At 43.2% G+C, this 22,095-nt stretch overlaps 1 protein-coding gene and 1 long non-coding RNA gene across 2 annotated transcripts; one reads left to right on the top strand and one right to left on the bottom strand.

Moving 5' to 3' along the window:
• Positions 1–2,980: 2,980 nt before the first annotated feature.
• On the top strand, positions 2,981–9,372 carry LOC139550378 (uncharacterized). Its single transcript, XR_011670017.1, has 3 exons — positions 2,981–3,131; positions 8,022–8,163; positions 9,126–9,372. It is a non-coding gene; the product is annotated as an uncharacterized lncRNA (long non-coding RNA).
• Positions 9,373–9,527: 155 nt separating this feature from the next.
• LOC139550377 (C-C motif chemokine 20-like) lies at positions 9,528–10,975 on the bottom strand. Its single transcript, XM_071361241.1, has 4 exons — positions 10,700–10,975; positions 10,331–10,448; positions 10,143–10,220; positions 9,528–9,884 (listed from the first exon to the last, which is right to left on the bottom strand). Exons 1-4 carry the CDS (start codon positions 10,773–10,775, stop codon positions 9,848–9,850), a joined length of 309 nt encoding a protein of 102 aa, XP_071217342.1. The 5' UTR covers positions 10,776–10,975; the 3' UTR covers positions 9,528–9,847.
• Between the last annotated feature and the right edge of the window lie 11,120 nt (positions 10,976–22,095).

The following is a 22,095-nucleotide window of genomic DNA, read 5'->3' on the forward strand; positions in this document are numbered from 1 at the left end:
ATACTCTCCAGTTACATGGCTGGCTAGAGTAAGTGACCTGCACGAGGACCAGTACAAGGGCCAGAGGAGAAGACAGAATGTAAAAGACAGACATGGTTGAAGTTGAAAGGCTAACGATGTTGCTATTTCTTCTAGAATGGCCAGAAGGTCACTGAATACACATAACACCACCACTACCTCCCCGTAGAGGACACTTCTTCTTCTTCTTGTTTATCAATCATCACCAACATTGTCACTGGCTGAACCTGAGGGACAGCATTGTTTAAACCTGTCATTTAAATTATCAACCTTTAATCTTGACGCTAGGCGTCAGATTATTATTATTTTTTTAAATAACGTCCCCAAGGTAAACTGACTATTTCTCAGGTCCAGATCGTAGAATATGCATATAATTTACAGATTAGGATAGAAAACACTCCAAAGTTTCCAAAACTGTCAAAATATTGTCTGTGAGTATAACAAAACTGATTCTGCAGGCAAAAACCTGAGAAAATCTAACCCGGAAGTGATTCTTTTTGTTGTTGTTGTAATCTGTGTTTCCTGGCCCGTCTTTCTTCCAATGAAAGGGGTATCAACCAGAGTCCTTTTCCAATGGCTTCGTCAGGCTGTGACCAGGCTTTAGACATAGTTTCAGGCTTTTATTTTGAAAAATGAGCGAGATTTTTCAAAAGTAGTCAGGTGTCCTCTGATTAGTTCCTGCGTGCGAGAGGGTAGCTCTCCATTTTCTTTTTCTCTCTTATTGAATAGGTTACGGTCCAGTTGAAATATTATCGATTATGTTTGTTAAAAACAACCTGGGGATTGATTCTAAAAAACATTTGACATGTTTCTACGACCATTACGGATACTTTTTGGAATTTTCGTCGAACGGAACGAGGCTTTGGTTTTCTGAACATAACGCGCAACCCAAATGGTGTTTTTTTGTTATAAAAGTAATATTTATCGAACAAAAATAACATTTGTTGTGTAACTGGGAGTCTCGTGAGTGCAAACATCCGAAGATTATCAAAGGTAAGTGATTCATTTTATTGCTTTTCTGACTTTCGTGACCAAACTAACCAAGCTAATATAAGGCTAACTGTTCTAGCATTGATTGATACACTCACAAAAGCTTAGATTGCTTTCGTTGCAAGACATATTTTCAAAATCTGACACGATAGGTGGATTAACAACAAGCTAAACTGTGTTTTGGTATATTTCACTTGTGATTGCATGATTATAAATATTTTTTGTAATATTTTTGAATCTGATACGTTTGGGAATTTTCTTCTGCTTTTCAGGACCGGAACGAGGCTGTAGTTTTCTGAACATAACGCGCAACCCAAATGGCGTTTTTTTGTTATAAAAGTAATATTTATCGAACAAAAATAACATTTATTGTGTAACTGGGAGTCTCGTGAGTGCAAACATCCGAAGATTATCAAAGGTAAGCGATTAATTATATTGCTTTTCTGACTTTCGTGACCATGCTAATTTGGGGCTAGCTGTTCTAGCATTGATTGATACACTCACAAAAGCTTTTTTTTTCTCAAAATCTGACACGATAGGTGGATTAACAACAAGCTAAGCTGTGTTTTGGTATATTTCACTTGTGATTGCATGATTATAAATATTTTTTGTAATATTTTGCGCCCTGCAATTCAGCAGTTGTTTAGGAAAATGATCCCGTAAAAGGGATCCGTAGCGCAGAGAAGTTAAATTATGTTATTTATGACAATGAAGGTATAATTTAATCCATTTAAATATTGTGATAAAACTAGTGTATTTATTATTTATTTACTTCTAGTTGAAGGATTTATTGGGTGTTTAATGTGTGTGTAGGGGGCTATGTATGATTTGCGGTTTGACATGTGCTTTTAACATTCAATTAATTCCTGTGGTGTATATGTGTATCAAACTGGTTTAAAAACAAAACAAAAGCCTATTTAAGCTCAAATGGAGAATTGAAGACATAAGATTTTATGCCACCATTTTTTTTTAAACAAAATAAACAATATTTTACACTAATAGTGCACTTGAATCCCTTGTTATCCTTTCTTATAATCTCTCAGTCATTGTGGTTTCCTGTTCTCTCAGTCATTGCAGTTTCCTGTATGTTGTCAATTCACAATCTTTCATGGATGAATAGGCTTTATTCCATTCATTCATTTCTGCTGTTGATCCACACTTTGGCTGCACCTCTTCTTATGGATTGTTGCCGCCATCTGGTGGATTCAATGTAGCATTGCAGCTTCGGCCTTCATGTTGATTGATATGTTTGACATTAGCTAGGTTTCCATCCAATTGGCGCCAGATTTTCATGCGAATATTCAAAAATATAATAATCATCACGTGGTTATTTACACACTGATTTGAAGATGTTGTGAAATAGATTATCTAACAGAATTATTGGAGAATTCAATAAGGTGGACGCCAAAAAATATGCTTTGACCCAGACATAGCTACTGGAAGTAGTTTGGGAGTGGGGGTGCTGCGATTTTTCACGGGGGGGTGTATAATTTTTGGGGTTGATGAAATAGCCAGTGCAGCTGCCTTTGCTTCACAAAGTAAGCAGAAGTGTAGTGCTGCGGGCCCGAGGGACCTCACTTTTTTCAATTTGAGAATACAGGGAAAATGTGTTCTGATCAATTCTAAATAAATGATATTTAATCACCACAAGAATTTCAGGAAAAACGATAGAATTACAAACCAAATAAATATGTAGGCTACAGCAGCCGGAGTTAGGTAAATGGTGGTTTCTTCCCTGTCTTCTCTCTGGCGAATGATAAGAACTGTAGGCTACACGTGCACTGCAGAGGCCCGTTGGATGCTTGACAACTTCAGGAATTTGAAACATATTTACAGAATTGCACCATGTCTGCCTTGATGCTCATAAAACTCCGCCGGGCTGCTGTTTCGCAGTGGAACCCAGACCGATACGTAACCACTTGGTTACAGCGACACTGTTCTGCGGAGGACACCCAAACCAGTGTGGCCACCGCAAAGCCCAAGAGCCTGACGCTTTCTGGAAGTCGCTGTAGCCCTGCTTGGGATATTTAGCTAAATTGTCTATTGGTTGAGAAGCAGGGAGCGTTCTATTGGTAGGTTATGTCAGGGTGGAATTTGGAAATGTGAATTGGGCCAAGTTGAAGGTAATGATGCATTTAGTTTATAGTTTATTGAGATACATGAATACACCACACAAAAAGCTTGATTTTATGGCTGTTTTAAAACAAATGTCCTGCAATTATATGTAGTAAACTAATGATTTATATTCACTACTTGGTCAATTGATTTGATTATTAAATTAATTCTATGAATTGATAGTTCACCCCTATTTTCTTTTATTCTGTAATAAGGTATAATGTCACCATGTGTTCAAGCTAATCAAATCAAAGCTGTCCTTTTAGAGCCACGAGTGGCTCTCCAGTCGTTCAAAATAACACTCATCAACATCTGTTGCCTAATAGTCCTACTCATCACCTATTATTATTATTATTACAAATAGAAGATTATCACTTCTCACAATGCTGCTCGTTTAGTAACGTTAGATCAAAGGTGAATAAATGTCTTGCAAGATCACATAACGATAAATGAGTGTTTTACATAACAGAACCAGATATAATAGCATAGGATAGCAGGTCTATGAAGTTACTTATACACCAAAAACATCACCTAATTTCGAATAAGATTTTATGATGGTTAGCTGAAGCTGAATAGTCAAAAAAAAAATTCATGCGCCAAAACTCTAGGCAGGATATATGCTTTGATTGAAACAAAATACAAAAAAGGCTAATAGTTTGTTAAAATCATCTGCTCTATTTCGCCCACGAAACCAGAATTCAAGAAGATCGAAATGCATCGGCTATTCCCATCAAACTGATTGAGATCAATCAAATGCAAGTAAGATCTGTGGTATGTATGTAGCCGATGGTGTCTGTATGCTGCATCTGTTCCCCTCTGGCTTCATCCATCTGAGCAGAAGCCAAAATGCAACCTTCCTGTGCTCATTACGAACAGGGTAAATGAAGGACCATGGACAGCTCCTCCGTTCACCCGGAGACTGCTGCTATTTTCATCTGCCGCTGACCACGTCTTAGCCTACTTCTCCATTTACATTGCGTCATAGCCTACACCAGGGGTAGTCAACTCTTACCCTATGAGGTCTGGAGCCTGCTGGTTTTCTGTTCTACCTGATAATGAATTGCACCCACCTAAATCAGTCCCCGATTAGAGAGGAACAATCAAAACAAGCACTGGCGCTGACTTGTAGGTCCAGAGTTGAGTTTGAAGTGCCTACACTGTAATTCATTCAACTGGATTTGATTATTTTACTGCACCAGCATTGCAATACAATGCATGCATGATTTTTTTGCAGCGTTGACATTTTTTATGAGCTACGCTACAGATGGCTACATCGGTCCGCTAATACAGGACCAGTAAAGGCCCAGCGAACTACTTGCGGTCTAAGGTACTGCATATCAGTGCTAGAGGTGTCACTACAGACCCTGGTTCGATTCCAGGCTGTATGACAACCGGACGTGATTGGGAGTCCCATAAGGCAGCGCACAATTGGTCCAATGTCGTTAGGGTGTGAAAGGCTGTCATTGTAAATAAGAATTTGTTCTTAACTGACTTGCCTAGTTAAATAAAGGTTAAATAAATAAAATATATACTTCAGCACCCCTACTTCCTGCGGCTATGGACCCTTTCACAAAAGTGTATTTCCCTCAAGTTTTGTGCACAAATTTGTTTACATCCCTGTTAGTGAGCATTTGTCCTTTGCCAAGATAATCCATCCACCTGACAGGTGTGGCCTATCAAGAAGCTGATTAAACAGCGTGATCATTACACAGTTGCACAGACAATAAAAGGCCACTAAAATGTGCAGTTTTGTCACACAACACAATGCCACAGATGTCAAATGTTGAGGGAGTGTGTAATTGGCATGCTGACTGCAGGAATGTCCACTAGTTATGTTATGAATTACAATTTGGTTGCAATGTTATTAATTTGAAAAACGTACAATATGTTACGAATTGACAAAATGTACTATATGTTAAAAATTTGCAAAACGTATGATATGTTACGAATTCTAGCTAGGTGACTAATGTTAGCTAGCTGGTTAACATTAGCTAAGCTAGGAGTTAGAGGTTAAGGTTAGGGTTCAATTTAGGAGTTAGGTTAAAGGGTTAAGGTTAGGGAAAGGGTTAGCCAACATGCTAAGTAGTTGCAAAGTAGCTAAAAAGTAGTAAGTTGTTCAAAAGTTGCTTATTAGCTAAAATCTTAAAGTTGTCCGTGATAAGATTCAAACTCGCAACGTTTGAGTTGCTAGACATTCGCGTTATAAAAAGTAGTAAGTCGTTGAAAAGTTGCTAATTAGGTAAGATGCTAAAGTTGTCCATGATGAGATTTGAACTTTCAACCTTTGGGTTGCTAGACGTTCACGTTATACACCCACGCATCCACCCTGACCAACTTAACTTTTAGTTGGTACTCATCCCGGATCCGGGAGCACCCCCCACAGTAAAAAAGCTGACTAGCATAGCCTAGCATAGCGTCACAAGTAAATACTAGCATCTAAATATCATTAAATCACAAGTCCAAGACACCAGATGAAAGATACAGATCTTGTGAATAAAGCCACCATTTCAGATTTTTAAAATGTTTTACAGGGAAGACACAATATGTAAATCTATTAGCTAACCACATTAGCAAAAGACACCACTTTTCTAACTCCATCAGTTTCTTACTCCATCAGGTGCTATCACCAATTCGGCCAAATAAAGATATTGATAGCCACTAACCAAGAAAAAACCTCATCAGATGACAGTCTGATAACATATTTATTGTATAGGATAGGTTTTGTTAGAAAAATTTGCATATTTCAGGTAGAAATCATAGTTTACAATTGCACCCACCATCACAACTCGACTAGAATAAATACAGAGAGCAACGTGTATTACCTAATTACTAATCATAAAACATTTCTTAAAAATACACAGCTCACAGCAATGGAAAGACACAGATCTTGTGAATTCAAACAATATTTCAGATGTTCTAAGTGTTTTACAGCGAAAACACAATAAATCGTTATATTAGCATACCACATGTGCAAACGTTACCCGAGCATTGATACAAGCCAAAGAGAGCGATAACGTAATCATCGCCAAAATGTATTAATTTTTTCACTAACCTTCTCAGAATTCTTCCGATGACACTCCTGTAACATCATATTACAACATACATATAGAGTTTGTTCGAAAATGTGCATATTTAGCCACAAAAAAACGTGGTTATAACATGACAATACTAGCAAAACTAGCCTGAAAATGTCGGGCTCCATTTTGGACAGTGATCTGGCGTAATGAATAACTAATCGTAAACTTGACTAAAAAATATAGGGTGGACAGCAATCGAAAGACAAATTAGTTCTTAATGCAATCGCTGAATTACATTTCTAAAATTATCCTTACTGTGCAATACAGGGTTCGCCAAGCGAAGCTATACCAAAAAAAATGGCGGAATATGCGTATAACATTTTTCGACAGAACAACGATTTATCATCTTAAATATTTCTTACTGTGAGGTGATCTTCCATCAGAATCTTGGGCAATGTATCCTTTCTTGGGTCTAATCTTCTTTTGGTCGAAAGATGTCCTCTTGTCCGTCGAAATGCCCACTAACGTTCGACCGGGACCCCGAAACGTGCCCGGCGCTTCAAAGTGCATCACAAAGCAATGCCTCAAAATCGCACTAAACGGATATAAATTGCTATAAAACGGTTTAAATTAACTACCTTATGATGTTTTTAACACCTATAACGAGTAAAAACATGACCGGCAATATATAAGTGGCTAAACCAACGCTTGGAAAGAGAGCCAGTCCGACGTCCATCTTGCAGTCAGGCGCAGCAGGAAAAGAACGGTACATCCGGTCTTTCGCGTTTTATACAGGCCCTGATTGCGCAATCGACTCCATTCAAATTGTCACCTCTTACTGACATCTAGAGGAAGGCATGGGCAGTGTTTGTATCCTCATAGGATTTACAGGGACTTTAAAACTGACCTGGGACCAGAGGCCAAAATTTCTGAAATCTCACTCCATATCAGGAAAAGTGCTGTAGAATGAGTTCTGTTTCACTCAGAGACATAATTCAAACGGTTATAGAAACTAGAGAGTGTTTTCTATCCAATAATAACAATAATATGCATATTGTACGAGCAAGAATTGAGTATGAGGCAGTTTAATCTGGAGACGATAAATGCTAACGTTGAAACAGCACCCCCTATATTGAGAAAAGGTTTTAAGTAACCATCTGTCTTTATACTACAATCTATCGACATGTCACAGTGACACCGTGAAAATTATATTGTTGTCCGACATCAAACTTGTCATTGTTTTTATGAAAAATAAACCCATCCATTTAAACATGAATTTAGTACGTCATTCTAGCAAACCAGGCAACTAAAAGCAACTTTCTTAACTTTCTTGGGTGGGGGGGGGGGACTGTGGGAGGGGTCTCGAATGGTTGAGGGACAGCTATTGGGGAACTGTTGGGATCTATTGGGATTTTGGAGGGTTGGGGTTTACGTTTTTTGGCCTGGTGGTAGATTCGTCAACATGCCCATGAGCAGGGCATTGACCCTCAATGCTTCTGTGTGTCGCTCTGAATGGGAATCTGTTGGATGACTGGTATGATGTAGTTGTTGAGCGGCTTCACTGCAAATATATTATATGTTTCGAATATTCAATAAATGAAAAAAATCAAAAATCAAAAAAACTTTCTGAACAATGTTTTGGTTCGTTTGTAACGTTAAGTTAACAGGCTAACCAGTTCAAATAATAACAATATCATAACAGACAATGTCTTAACTTTAGCTAAATAATGATGGCAGTCCACAAAGAAACGTTTAAAGTGCATGCCGCCACCTAAGATGATGATCCATGACAAGATAGACTACATGGAAGGCCTATTGTGTGTTGTTTTACTTGCCTGTGTTTTATGAATATAACCTGTGTGTGTCTGTGCCTGGGTGCAGAGTACAGCTACGACTGGAACACCAGTGTGATAGATCCGAAGATGAAGTTTCAACACTGGACAGCTGATGACCTGCTCAACCTGAGATATCTGTTTGAGATTTTTGACACCAACAAAGAACGCCTGCTGGACTTTGATAATTTGTGAGTGAATTCAGATGTGACTTTTCCTGATGTCATGATGTGGCTACTCAGTGATTTTTAGCTGAAGAGGCTGTAGGTGTCAGCACATACACACAAATTCCATCCACAATAATGAGGTAGTCTTATCATGAGTCTCTCTGGGCTGGTTTCAAAACATCTCACATGAATAAAAGTGGGTGCTACTAACACAGACTTACTTCCATTCCTCTCCTCTACCACCTAACAGTTCCTCATCTCTGAACATGGTCAACGGTACGTCAACTATGAAGGCCAGAAAGGCAATAATTAACAATGCACACAAAGACAACTACAATTCCCTACATTTTGAGGATCATCTTCTTCTTCTTTGGTATTATGGCGGTTCGCAAACAAATGTTATAGGTGTGTGCCGTCAGCTACTGTGTTGGCTGTGTATCAGTCTACTATTCTGTAGTATGAATTCCTTACACTTTGTAAAAAAGTTGCCCTACCAACTAACCCTAACCCCATAAAAACCTCATCACTATTCCACTACTTTGGCCCTATCTGATCCCCCACGTGGCCAGCAGCCTGGGAGGACGGGACACATTCAAAATACCTTGGAACTCTTCTGCAGTAAAATCTCCTACACCCAAGTACTTCTCTGCAGCTGCCACCACAACATCTATCCTTTGTGATTTATGTTCCCTTCCTGTTGTACAGTTGACAACCATGGCCATAAAGGACAAAACGCCAACCTTACTGAAGCACATTATTCCTATCACTCTCTATTGACCTCGGCCTTGAGGAGTACCTCCAGCTAGTGCACACAGTTTAACCTGTTTTAGAGAAGCAGTGGTGTGAAGCTTCTGCATCTACTTACCTTACACCTTGTTTGCTTTTATTGCAGAACAGAGGATGTGTGTCCCTGTATATTTTGTGTCGAGGTCAATATTGTGATTATATTGGTCTGTGTTGTGACTGTGTTGTCTCCCCTCCTCCAGCTGATGACCTATGACCTTAAGCATGGCGCAACTGTTCCCAAGCCTCTCTAGAGCGAGGACAACAAGGACAAGGCCACCGGTGGCATCATCTGTGAGGCGGCACTCATGGGCACCGTCCAGCAGATGTGCTACGGCGTCTTCTAAACACAAACACACACACCTCATGATATTATAGATTTGTTGTACTTTAACTGGAATTGAGAAAATTATATTGAATAAATTGGCTTCATATCATTCAAAATGATGAAATATACAGTCATCTTCCCAACAGGTCATTTGAAGTCATGATGGTTTCTGTGGTTTTGCACTGTTGAACTATGTTTCAATTCACAATCACATTTACAACTAATGTCCATGCAGTTGTCAGCTCTAGTTTTACGGTAATGTGACTCAAATAAATAATCAAGGCAATATAATATATTTATTTCTGCAGGCCTTAAAAGAAACAAATATAAAAAATGTAATGCAGAAAAATATAACTAATTGAAGCAGTCGACTTAATTAGATTATATTGTGGGTTCAGAAGATACCTGAAAGCTTGAGCATGAAAAAGTACAAAACTCAGATATGCAATGCATTAAATCTGCCTCATTTGGCCACATTACTCAATGGGGTTGTTACTGGTGATGTTGAAGGTTATGTTGCTGTTGGAGTTGCGATTGGAAAAAGTTGTGTCGCTGTGGGTGAATCTTCCTTTCAGAGTTGGTTGGGGGTTTTGGCCATCACAGTGTTGCTGCGGATATCTTCTTCAGTTTGGAGCTGCACATAACACAGAATATGAAACTCATTTTGAGTTTGAAGCAGACTTGCATGATTGTTTTTTTCAGAACAAGTGTGCTGGAAGGCAGTAGTTTGTACACGAAGACATTAAGTAAAACCCGTATGGCAAGTTTGATTGACATCCAGCCTTGAAACTCTCCTGTAAGTACGATTTGGTGTATTTGTAGCTCTGAGACATTTTGGTGTGTGTAGTTGAGTGAGAATGTTTTGTGTCTTAAGAGGAGAGCATGTGTGTACCTGAGACGAACCAGAGCCGTCCTCACCCACTCGTCCTTAATGCTGGCGCATACCTTCTTGTTCTTCGTGGTATAGAAGCTACAACAGAAAACACACTTAACCCTCAACCTCATAGAGCTTACAAATATGAGAATACATTTTGAGAGTATTGTAACTTTGTGTGTGTATATACATCGTGCAGGGCTTACATGATAGCGTCATTGTTGCACACCTCCTTGTAACTTTGTTCTGTATAGCCTATTATCTGCTTGTAGGGTACAGGCTTCTCCTGGAACTCCACACAACAGTAAAGTTTCCCAGGACCATCTGAACACATATAAGCACACAAATCAGTCAGCCACAGGCAACATCAATTCAGATCACAAGAACATGAATGTAAAATGTGTAAAAAGGCTTCTATCTTATCTGATCTAATAATATGACCCCAAAACAGAGTTGGCAGGTCTCACTGCTAGATCTTACCAGACCTTGGTATATAAACATTTAAAAAGTGGTCAATTTACATGGATAAACTGTTAAGCAGGTAAAGTGGTACATTTATTATAAGGTAAACTCACGTGCTGCTGAGGTTGAACTAAACATGGTCACAATGCAGCAGAGAAGCAGGATTGTCTCTAGGTATCTGGAAGCCATGGGGATGGTACGTAGGACGAGAGAAGATACACTGAACAAACCTACTGACTGGTTCTATATACCCCTACAAACGTGTGTGTGTGTGCACGTGAATGTGTGTTTGTGGATTATACTGACATGTGTCAATCACGTCCTACACTCCTAACCTATGGTTTCTAAATTGGGGACAGGAAGCCCACCTCTGCATCATAGCAGACAGAGATGCTAACACTGCAGTTTAGTGACACACAGAGCTGTTCTTTCCTAATGGTGCTTGAATGGTGCGTGTTTTGATTGATATACATTCATAGTGTCCTTACAACTAGGGACCTCATCAAGGCACTTCTTGGCCTAACATCATATGTTTTGGGCTGACAGACAGAGGGTTGATGCTCAAGACCCACAGAAGCTACCGTTCTAATTCGCTCCTGTAATTGTCCCTTCTGACATTTTCTGAATCTACAAGAAGTTGGAGAAACAACCACATAAAAATAAAAGCGGTACATTTGGAGAATTATGTGAATGGAAGATCTCTAGCATGGACATAGTCTGCTGATCATTGATCAAAAAGCTTTTAGCTGGCCAACAGTCAAATTCTAATGTTCAATATAACAAGTCAAACATGTAGATAGATACATTTTAGAAGCTAAACAATATGAGAGTGTTTGTGGTAAAGTTATGAAGCAATAGCAAGTTGTCAACAACAACAAAAACTAATCTGTACCATGACCCATTTAGTGGTGTTTCTGCAAAATGCTGAGAAGAGCAAACACATCTGATCTGACCTAGATAAAAGAGATGTTGTTATTGTGTTCTCATGCAACATTCAACTAGTCTCAATAACAAATGAGAAACAAAGCTATGGGGTAAATACCACTATGTGGGTTCGATTGAGCCCAGAATCTGGTGCAGTGCTGTAGAGAAAACAAATGTGGCTTAATTGCATAAGATCACTAGAAAGTGCATGTTAAGTGCATGCAATGTTTCAAGCATTATTTCAGAGTTGAATATGGCTTAAAATCAATTGATAAAAACTCAAGTCAATAGTTGTTCAATACAGTGGAGGCTCCTCAGAGGAGGAAAGGGAGGACCATCCTACTCAGTGAATTTCATTGAAAAAATATATTATTTTTAGATAAAACTAAACTAAATATATTCACGTCACCAAATAATTGATTAAAACACACTGTTTTGCAATGAAGGTCTACAGTAGCCTCAACTGCACTCTGTAGGGTAGCACAATGGTGTAGTCGGAGGACAGCTATTTTCCATCCTCCTCTGGGTACATTGACTTCAATAAAAAACCTAGGAGGCTCATGGTTCTCTCCCCCTTCCATAGATTTAAACAGTAATTATGACATCTTCCGGAGGACGTCCTCCAATCTATCAGAGCTCTTGCAGCATGAACTGATATGTTGTCCACCCAATCAAAGGATCAGAGAATGAATCTAGTACTGAAAGCATAAGCTACAGCTAGCTAGCACTGCAGTGCATAAAATGTGGTGAGTAGTTGACTCAAAGAGAAAGACAATAGTTCAACAGTTTTGAACAAATTCACTTCCTCAAAAATGAAGAAGAACCAAGAGAGAGAGAGAGAGAGCTAGCTGTATTTTTTTTTTTTTTAAATCACTTTCACTTACTTAACTAGCGAATGCAGCTAGCTAGTTTAGCCTACTCAAACACCCGGCTCAAACAGCGAGGGATACTATGTTAGCTAGCTGGCTATGGCTATCCAACACTGGAACTCTTCCAAGTCAAGGTAAGCTTTTGGTTGTATGAAAAAAAAGTTACACAATAAAATAACAATAACGGGGCTATATACAGGGGGGGAGGGTGGGGGGAGTCAATGTAAAAAGTCCGGGTGGCCATTTGATTATTTGTGGCTTGGGGTAAGAAGCTGTTAAGGAGCCTTTTGGACCTAGATTTAGCGCTCTGGTACCGCTTGCCGTGCTGTAGCAGAGAGAACAGTCTATGACTTGGGTGACTGGAGTCTTTGACAATTTTTGGCCTTCCTCTGGCACCGCCTAGTATATAGGTCCTAGGTGGCAGGAAGCTTGGCCCCAGTGATGTACTGGGCCGTAAGCACTGCCCTCTGTAGCGCCTTATGGTCAGATGCCGAGCAGTTGCCATTCAAGGCGGTGATGCAACCAGTCAGGATGCTTTCAATGGTGCAGCTGTAGAACCTTTAGAGAATCTGGGGACCCATGCCAAATCTCTTCAGTCTCCTGAGGGGGAAAAGTTGTTGTCGTGCCCTCTTGTCTTGGTGTGTTTGGACCATGATAGTTTGGGGGCTAAGCACGCACTCCTGAGGGACCCCCGTGTTGAGGATGAACATGGCACATGTGTTGTTGCCTACCCTTACCACCTGGGGGCGGCCCGTCAGGAAGTCCAAGATCCAGTTGCAGAGGGAGGTGTTTTGTCCCAGGTTCCTTAGCTTAGTGATTAGCTTTGTGGCCCTATGGTGTTAAACGTAGTAGTCAATTAACATAATTCTCACATAGGTGTTCCTTTTGTCCAGGTGGACAAAATTGCGTAATCTGTGGATCTGTTGGGGCAGTATGCGAATTGGAGTGGGTCTAGGGTTTCTGAGATGATGGTGTTGATGTAATAGATAATATGCTGTAATAGAAATAAGGCCATGCTCATAAAAACCTTTTTGTCCTCCCTCATCTGAAACGGCATGATCGCCGCTGGTTCAATAGCACTCGGCGCTGTGACTTGTTTGGCGATTTTTCAAATGCTTTTTAGTCATTAAGCCACTTTAAACTCTCCAATATGTGAAAGTGCCATTGAAAAGCCAACCCCATAAAGAGTTTGGAGTTGAATTGATTGTAGGTTAGCTACATGAGGTGTTTTTCACATAAAGCATTTAGTACGACTCCAATTGGACAACATAATGAGGGAGTGGTGTTTTGTCTTTGATCATGTCTTGTCCCTGTGCTTCCCTCTGCTGGTCTTATTAGGTTCTTTCTCTTTCTCTCTCTCTATCGTTCCGTTCCTGCTCCCAGCTGTTTCTCATTCTCCCTACGACCTCATTTACTCTTTCACACCTGTCCCCTGTTTTGCCCTTTGATTAGTGTCCCTATTTCTTCCTCTGTTTTCCGCTCCTGTCCTTGTCGGATTCTTGTTTGATGTTTGCTGTTCCTGTGTCCTTGTTTCGCCCTGTCGTGTTCTTTGCCTTCTTCAGATGCTGCGTGTGAGCAGGTGTCTATGTCAGCTACGGCCAGTGCCTTCCCGAAGCGACCTGCAGTCTGTGGTCGCGTCTCCAGGCGTTCCTCTCTATTGACGAGAGGATTTCAGTTTCCTGTTTTGGATTACCATTGATTATATCCAGGAGAATCATTATTTGTTTAATACTGGAATAAAGACTCTGTTACTATTACGTCGCTTTTGGGTCCTCATTCATCAGCATAACAGAAGAATCCGACCACGATGGACCCAGCGACTATGGATTCTCTCAACACTGCCGTCGAGTTCCAGGGAGCAATGCTCGGCAGACACGAGCAGGAATTGTTTGCTGCTCGTCATGCCGTTGAGACCCTGGCCGCTCAGGTCTCCGATCTCTCTGGACAGTTTCAGAGTCTTCGTCTCGTGCCACCAGCTACTTCCTGGTCTTCCGAGTCTCCGGAACCTAGGGTTAATAACCCACCATGTTACTCTGGGCAGCCCACTGAGTGTCGCTCCTTTCTCACCCAGTGTGATATTGTGTTCTCTCTCCAGCCCAACACGTACTCAAGAGAGAGAGCTCGGATCGCTTACGTCATATCACTCCTTACTGGTCGGGCTCGGGAGTGGGGCACAGCTATCTGGGAGGCAAGGGCTGAGTGTTCTAACGATTATCAGAACTTTAAAGAGGAGATGATACGGGTTTTTGATCGTTCAGTTTTTGGGAAGGAGGCTTCCAGGGCCCTGGCTTCCCTATGTCAAGGTGATCGATCCATAACGGATTACTCTATAGAGTTTCGCACTCTTGCTGCCTCCAGTGACTGGAACGAGCCGGCGTTGCTCGCTCGTTTTCTGGAGGGACTTCACGCTGAGGTTAAGGATGAGATTCTCTCCCGGGAGGTTCCTTCCAGCGTGGACTCTTTGATTGCACTCGCCATCCGCATAGAACGACGGATAGATCTTCGTCATCGAGCTCGTGGAAGAGAGCTCGCGTTAACGGTGCTTCCCCTCTCCGCATCTCAACCATCTCCTCCCACCGGCTCAGAGACTGAGCCCATGCAGCTGGGAGGTATTCGCATCTCGACTAAGGAGAGGGAACGGAGAATCACCAACCGCCTTTGCCTCTATTGCGGTTCTGCTGGACATTTTGTCATGTCATGTCCAGTAAAAGCCAGAGCTCATCAGTAAGCGGAGGGCTACTGGTGAGCGCTACTACTCAGGTCTCTCCATCAAGATCCTGTACTACCTTGTCGGTCCATCTACGCTGGACCGGTTCGGCTGCTTCCTGCAGTGCCTTGATAGACTCAGGGGCTGAGGGTTGTTTTATGGACGAAGCATGGGCTCGGAAACATGACATTCCTCTCAGACAGTTAGGGAAGCCCACGCCCATGTTCGCCTTAGATGGTAGTCTTCTCCCCAGTATCAGATGTGAGACACTACCTTTAACCCTCACAGTATCTGGTAACCACAGTGAGACCATTTCCTTTTTGATTTTTCGTTCACCTTTTACACCTGTTGTTTTGGGTCATCCCTGGCTAGTATGTCATAATCCTTCTATTAATTGGTCTAGTAATTCTATCCTATCTTGGAACGTTTCTTGTCATGTGAAGTGTTTAATGTCTGCTATCCCTCCTGTGTCTTCTGTCCCCTCTACTCAGGAGGAACCTGGTGATTTGACAGGAGTGCCGGAGGAATATCATGATCTGCGCACGGTCTTCAGTCGGTCCAGAGCCAGCTCCCTTCCTCCTCACCGGTCGTATGATTGTTGTATTGATCTCCTTCCGGGGACCACTCCCCCTCGGGGTAGACTATACTCTCTGTCGGCTCCCGAACGTAAGGCTCTCGAGGATTATCTGTCTGTTTCTCTCGACGCCGGTACCGTGGTGCCTTCTTCCTCTCCCGCCGGAGCGGGATTTTTCTTTGTTAAGAAGAAGGACGGTACTCTGCGCCCCTGCGTGGATTATCGAGGGCTGAATGACATAACGGTTAAGAATCGTTATCCGCTTCCCCTTATGTCGTCAGCCTTCGAGATTTTGCAGGGAGCCAGGTGCTTTACTAAGTTGGACCTTCGTAACGCTTACCATCTCGTACGCATCAGAGAGGGGGACGAGTGGAAAACGGCGTTTAACACTCCGTTAGGGCATTTTGAATACCGGGTTCTGCCGTTCGGTCTCGCTAATGCTCCAGCTGTCTTTCAGGCATTAGTTAATGATGTACTGAGAGACATGCTGAACATTTTTGTTTTCGTTTACCTTGACGATATCCTGATTTTTTCACCGTCACTCGAGATTCATGTTCAGCACGTTCGACGTGTACTCCAGCGCCTTTTAGAGAATTGTCTCTACGTGAAGGCTGAGAAGTGCGCCTTTCATGTCTCCTCTGTCACTTTTCTCGGTTCTGTTATTTCCGCTGAAGGCATTCAGATGGATCCCGCTAAGGTCCAGGCTGTCAGCGATTGGCCCGTCCCTAAGTCACGTGTCGAGTTGCAGCGCTTTCTCGGTTTCGCTAATTTCTATCGGCGTTTCATTCGTAATTTCGGTCAAGTGGCTGCCCCTCTCACAGCTCTGACTTCTGTCAAGACTTGCTTTAAGTGGTCCGGTTCCGCCCAGGGAGCTTTTGATCTCCTCAAGAAGCGTTTTACATCCGCCCCTATCCTTGTTACTCCTGACGTCACTAAACAATTCATTGTCGAGGTTGACGCTTCAGAGGTGGGCGTGGGAGCCATTCTGTCTCAGCGCTTCCAGTCTGACGATAAGGTCCATCCTTGCGCTTACTTTTCTCATCGCCTGTCGCCATCGGAACGCAACTATGATGTGGGTAACCGCGAACTGCTCGCCATCCGCTTAGCCATAGGCGAATGGCGACAGTGGTTGGAGGGGGCGACCGTCCCTTTTGTCGTTTGGACTGACCATAAGAACCTTGAGTACATCCGTTCGGCCAAACGACTTAATGCACGTCAAGCTCGTTGGGCGTTGTTTTTCGCTCGTTTCGAGTTCGTGATTTCCTATCGTCCGGGAAATAAGAACACCAAGCCTGATGCCTTATCCCGTCTCTTTAGTTCTTCTGTGGCTTCTACCGACCCCGAGGGGATTCTCCCTGAAGGGCGAGTTGTCGGGTTGACTGTCTGGGGAATTGAGAGACAGGTAAAGCAAGCACTCACTCACACTGCGTCGCCGCGCGCTTGTCCTAGTAACCTTCTGTTCGTTCCTGTCTCTACTCGTCTGGCTGTTCTTCAGTGGGCTCACTCTGCCAAGTTAGCTGGCCACCCCGGCGTTCGGGGTACGCTTGCTTCTATTCGCCAGCGGTTTTGGTGGCCTACTCAGGAGCGGGACACGCGTCGTTTCGTGGCTGCTTGTTCGGACTGCGCGCAGACTAAGTCAGGTAACTCTCCTCCTGCCGGTCGTCTCAGACCGCTTCCCATTCCTTCTCGACCATGGTCTCACATCGCCTTAGACTTTATTACCGGTCTGCCTTCGTCTGCGGGGAAGACTGTGATTCTTACGGTTATCGATAGGTTCTCTAAGGCGGCACATTTCATTCCCCTCGCTAAGCTTCCTTCCGCTAAGGAGACGGCACAAATCATCATTGAGAATGTGTTCAGAATTCATGGCCTCCCGTTAGACGCCGTTTCAGACAGAGGTCCGCAATTCACGTCACAGTTTTGGAGGGAGTTCTGTCGTTTGATTGGTGCTTCCGTCAGTCTCTCTTCCGGGTTTCATCCCCAGTCTAACGGTCAAGCAGAAAGGGCCAATCAGTCGATTGGTCGCATTTTACGCAGCCTTTCGTTTCGAAACCCTGCGTCTTGGGCAGAACAGCTCCCCTGGGCTGAGTACGCTCACAACTCGCTTCCTTCGTCTGCTACCGGGCTGTCCCCATTTCAGAGTAGTCTTGGCTACCAGCCTCCTCTGTTTTCGTCCCAGCTCGCCGAGTCCAGCGTTCCCTCCGCTCAGGCTTTTGTCCAACGTTGTGAGCGCACCTGGAGGAGGGTCAGGTCTGCACTTTGCCGTTACAGGGCGCAGACTGTGAGAGCCGCCAATAAACGTAGGATTAAGAGTCCTAGGTATTGTCGCGGTCAGAGAGTGTGGCTTTCCACTCGTAACCTTCCCCTTACGACAGCTTCTCGCAAGTTGACTCCGCGGTTCATTGGTCCGTTCCGTGTCTCTCAGGTCGTCAATCCTGTCGCTGTGCGACTGCTTCTTCCGCAACATCTTCGTCGCGTCCACCCTGTCTTCCATGTCTCCTGTGTCAAGCCTTTTCTTCGCGCCCCCGTTCGTCTTCCCTCCCCCCCCCCCCGTCCTTGTCGAGGGCGCTCCTATTTACAAGGTACGGAAGATCATGGACATGCGTTCTCGGGGACGTGGTCACCAGTACTTAGTGGATTGGGAGGGTTACGGTCCTGAGGAGAGGAGTTGGGTTCCATCTCGGGACGTGCTGGACCGTTCGTTGATTGATGATTTCCTTCGTTGCCGCCAGGGTTCCTCCTCGAGTGCGCCAGGAGGCGCTCGGTGAGTGGGGGGGTACTGTCATGTTTTGTCTTTGATCATGTCTTGTCCCTGTGCTTCCCTCTGCTGGTCTTATTAGGTTCTTTCTCTTTCTCTCTCTCTATCGTTCCGTTCCTGCTCCCAGCTGTTTCTCATTCTCCCTACGACCTCATTTACTCTTTCACACCTGTCCCCTGTTTTGCCCTTTGATTAGTGTCCCTATTTCTTCCTCTGTTTTCCGCTCCTGTCCTTGTCGGATTCTTGTTTGATGTTTGCTGTTCCTGTGTCCTTGTTTCGCCCTGTCGTGTTCTTTGCCTTCTTCAGATGCTGCGTGTGAGCAGGTGTCTATGTCAGCTACGGCCAGTGCCTTCCCGAAGCGACCTGCAGTCTGTGGTCGCGTCTCCAGGCGTTCCTCTCTATTGACGAGAGGATTTCAGTTTCCTGTTTTGGATTACCATTGATTATATCCAGGAGAATCATTATTTGTTTAATACTGGAATAAAGACTCTGTTACTATTACGTCGCTTTTGGGTCCTCATTCATCAGCATAACAATAACATGATAAAGTGTGTTGTCAGTTAACCCATACTCTTGTTCATGGAGTGTATGTGATAGAGGAAGCCCCATACAAAAGCTCAACTAGCAACTCTTCTGTCCTCTTTTGCTTCTTCTACTTTGTTCTTAAACACCCACACATCTACATCCCTGGAGAGTTTTCTTAAGCAGGAGGAAGCAAGATGGTGAGAGAGAGAGAGCGAGAGAAAGGGGGGGGAGATTGTGAGAGAGAGAGAGCGAGAGAGAGGGGGGGGGGGTGAGAAAGATGGGTGTGAGAGAAAAAGAGAGAAAGAGGGGAGGGAGAGACATGGTGATAGAGAGAGATGGAAGGGGGTGAGAGAGGGGGGGTGGTGAAAGTAGAGAGGGGGGAGATGGTGAGAAAGAAAGAGGAGGGGGAGGTGGTGAGAGAGAGAGGAGGGGGAGATGGTGAGAGAGAGAGAATATGCTTGCTGCATACGCACACAACAACACATGTCCAATATCTCTCCATACACTAGCATCCCTGTAACGTCCTCAGCGATGTGTCTACACAGCAGCTAGACCTAGATTATATATGTGTCACAACACTAAAGGGCCCTTCTGTGAACTTCTCTACACTACTGCTTCTACCACTACTTCTATTATGTGTTCTCCATTTTGTGAGTGTCTGTGGGAGGCATGAGGAGTTTGTTTGTGGTTTGAGGAGGGGGTTTGGATAGAGAGATGACTTCACTTTGGCTTCAGGGCCTCTTATGGGGGTTAGTGGGTTGGGGTTTGGTGGGTTTAGGCTTTCTAGTAATTAAAGGAAGAGTATTCCTTGGGGTGCATGGTGCTCACACACACACACACACACACACACTCACTCACACACTCACTCACACACTCTCACACACTCTCTCACACACACACACACACACACACACACACACACACACACACACACACACTCACTGATTGCCTGTGTATAGTTTCACAATGGAGAGGTGTGGGCAGTATAGGACCATATGGGGCCCTATAGGAACAAAACGTGTGTGGGGGCCGAAGGCTCGGGCCACAGTGGGAGTTCACTGTTCAGACCTGGGAATCCCTCAGGAGAATGGAAACACCATCACGACGGTCATCAATCAAAACTACACTGACATAAACGAGCGTAAACAACGGCCTGCGACGTTACCATGTCACCATGTCACCTTTGCCCTGTGGCGAGGGTCCGCCCACTGGCGCCGGTGTTCGATAGGCCCCTGCCCTCCACAGCTCAATGTGATTGGACACCGGTTCCAGAGCGAAGCCGCTGCCCACTCTCGGCTAATTGGGTCTTTGTGATTGCGCAGTCTGTCGTGGGATTGGAGGAAAATAAAGTTGTGAAAACAGCATTATGGTCAGCGGTGGTGAGTGACGGGGCGATGCGAGGCGATCTCAAAGCGCCAGATGATCTTCCTTGGTCCATTATAGTGCATTATGGGGGATGGGATGGTTTCGCCTCAGCAACCGAAACGACACAAAGACCCTCAGAGCGGGACCCTGGAGACAAACACACACACAGCACCCTGTACTAAGGGCCCCGCCCGGACCTGAGAACGGCCCCATACACTGAGATGGAGAGCTTATGGAAAAACACAAATACATTTCACATACAGGTCTCACACACGTTAAGTGCTCCTTCTCAGTCTCTAAAATCGAGGTCAACATGGACACATCAAACACAAACAAAAGTCACACACTCTCTCCAGCTGGACAACAAGTTTCAATATGATAAAAGACCTCTTATCCACATCTCAGACTCTCTAGGTAGAGCTCGAAACAAAACACACACAAAACGTGTGTGACTATTGAAAGCAATATTAGACATAGATAGTATGGAATTAAAGATAGTAGACTTCAAAGTAGAGCTGGGTGATATGGACAGAAACCTTTATCGTGATAAATTGCCTAAATTGTGTAAATAGAACGATAAATGTAGAACATTAATGTGCACCACTGTTTTTTTATTATACTTTAATCTACAACCACTAGTTTGATGGTTGTAGCCATCAATTGTCCCATTAACAATCACACTTATTAGCAAACTTATTGTAGTGAACTATATCAGCAAGATGCCTGCGATAAGTGATCGGTATGGTCGGTTTATCATCCCAGCTTTACTTCAAAGGTAGGTGAGATAAATGCCCTACAGTTAAAACAGGCCAGTATCTATTATCTTCATTTAAAACAGGCTATAGTAAAGGACCAGTATATATTCTCTTCAGTTAAAACAGACCTCTACTGAGTGTCTTTGTGCAGCAGCTCCATTGAGAGAGAGAAGGTGTGGGAGGACAGGTCACACACCCCTCTCTTTGTACCTCCTCTGTGCTTTTAGAGCCTGTACAGGATTGAGTCTGCCTATTTTTAAACAGTGTGTATAATGGCTGTGGTGTGTGCTTGACTCAGTGGCCTCCCTGTATGGTCAATGTGAGGCCTTGATCTTTATGGCACAGTAGTGCACTTGTCCCATAACAGCAAAGTTGCTGGTTCAAGAGCCCACTCTGACATGTTATGGTAATAGTATCACCGTTCTTGGTATTTAGATGTCATAGCCTTAGGCTATTGAGATGCACAACCATCACCCCAGATCTCACTGCAGATTGATGTGCCGTCAGGTAGGGACATGAGCAAACGACAGGGGGCGCTATCTTCCTCTAGTTTCTCCTCCATCCTTTTCAGTGAGGCATCGTGTTCAGCAAGAAACAAGATGTATAAATAAGTCTTACTATTTGATGTGTTCAATAACGAATATCAATAGCCAACAGTACACAAATCCATCTATATTAAACTATTTTGTAGTTGGTTATGAATGGTTGGCTACTTTTGTTTTAAGCTCTAAGCACTTTTCTATGCAACATTTGTCCAATTCAGTCCCAAACAAATAACGTTATTATTTGTCACATAATTAATAATTTTCCTGATAAACTCGACTGTTATAGAAATGATCAGGGCATATTGGCTCATCATGAATAATTGACGCAGCTGAAGTTATGACCGCTTTCTCGGGGAGGCAGTCTAGTCATGATGTTGTCACACTATTGTGACTTGTTAGAAACATCAGTAAAACAGTAAAAATATTAAAACATTACAACATAGTCTACACAAACATAACATACAATTCACAAGTTACAAAAACAAAC

This window comes from Salvelinus alpinus, chromosome 23, assembly GCF_045679555.1.
Source record: "Salvelinus alpinus chromosome 23, SLU_Salpinus.1, whole genome shotgun sequence".
Classification (NCBI taxonomy): Eukaryota; Metazoa; Chordata; class Actinopteri; order Salmoniformes; family Salmonidae; genus Salvelinus; species Salvelinus alpinus.

Bases quoted from the DNA above. Each gene is read 5' to 3' on its own strand.
- LOC139550377 (XM_071361241.1), bottom strand. From the start codon at position 10,775: ATGGCTTCCAGATACCTAGAGACAATCCTGCTTCTCTGCTGCATTGTG. The intron at 10,221-10,330 runs GTAAGCCCTGCA...TTTCTGTTGTAG, and splicing joins TGCAACAATGACGCTATCAT to CTTCTATACCACGAAGAACA. The intron at 9,885-10,142 runs GTACACACATGC...TGTTATGTGCAG, and splicing joins ACGGCTCTGGTTCGTCTCAG to CTCCAAACTGAAGAAGATAT.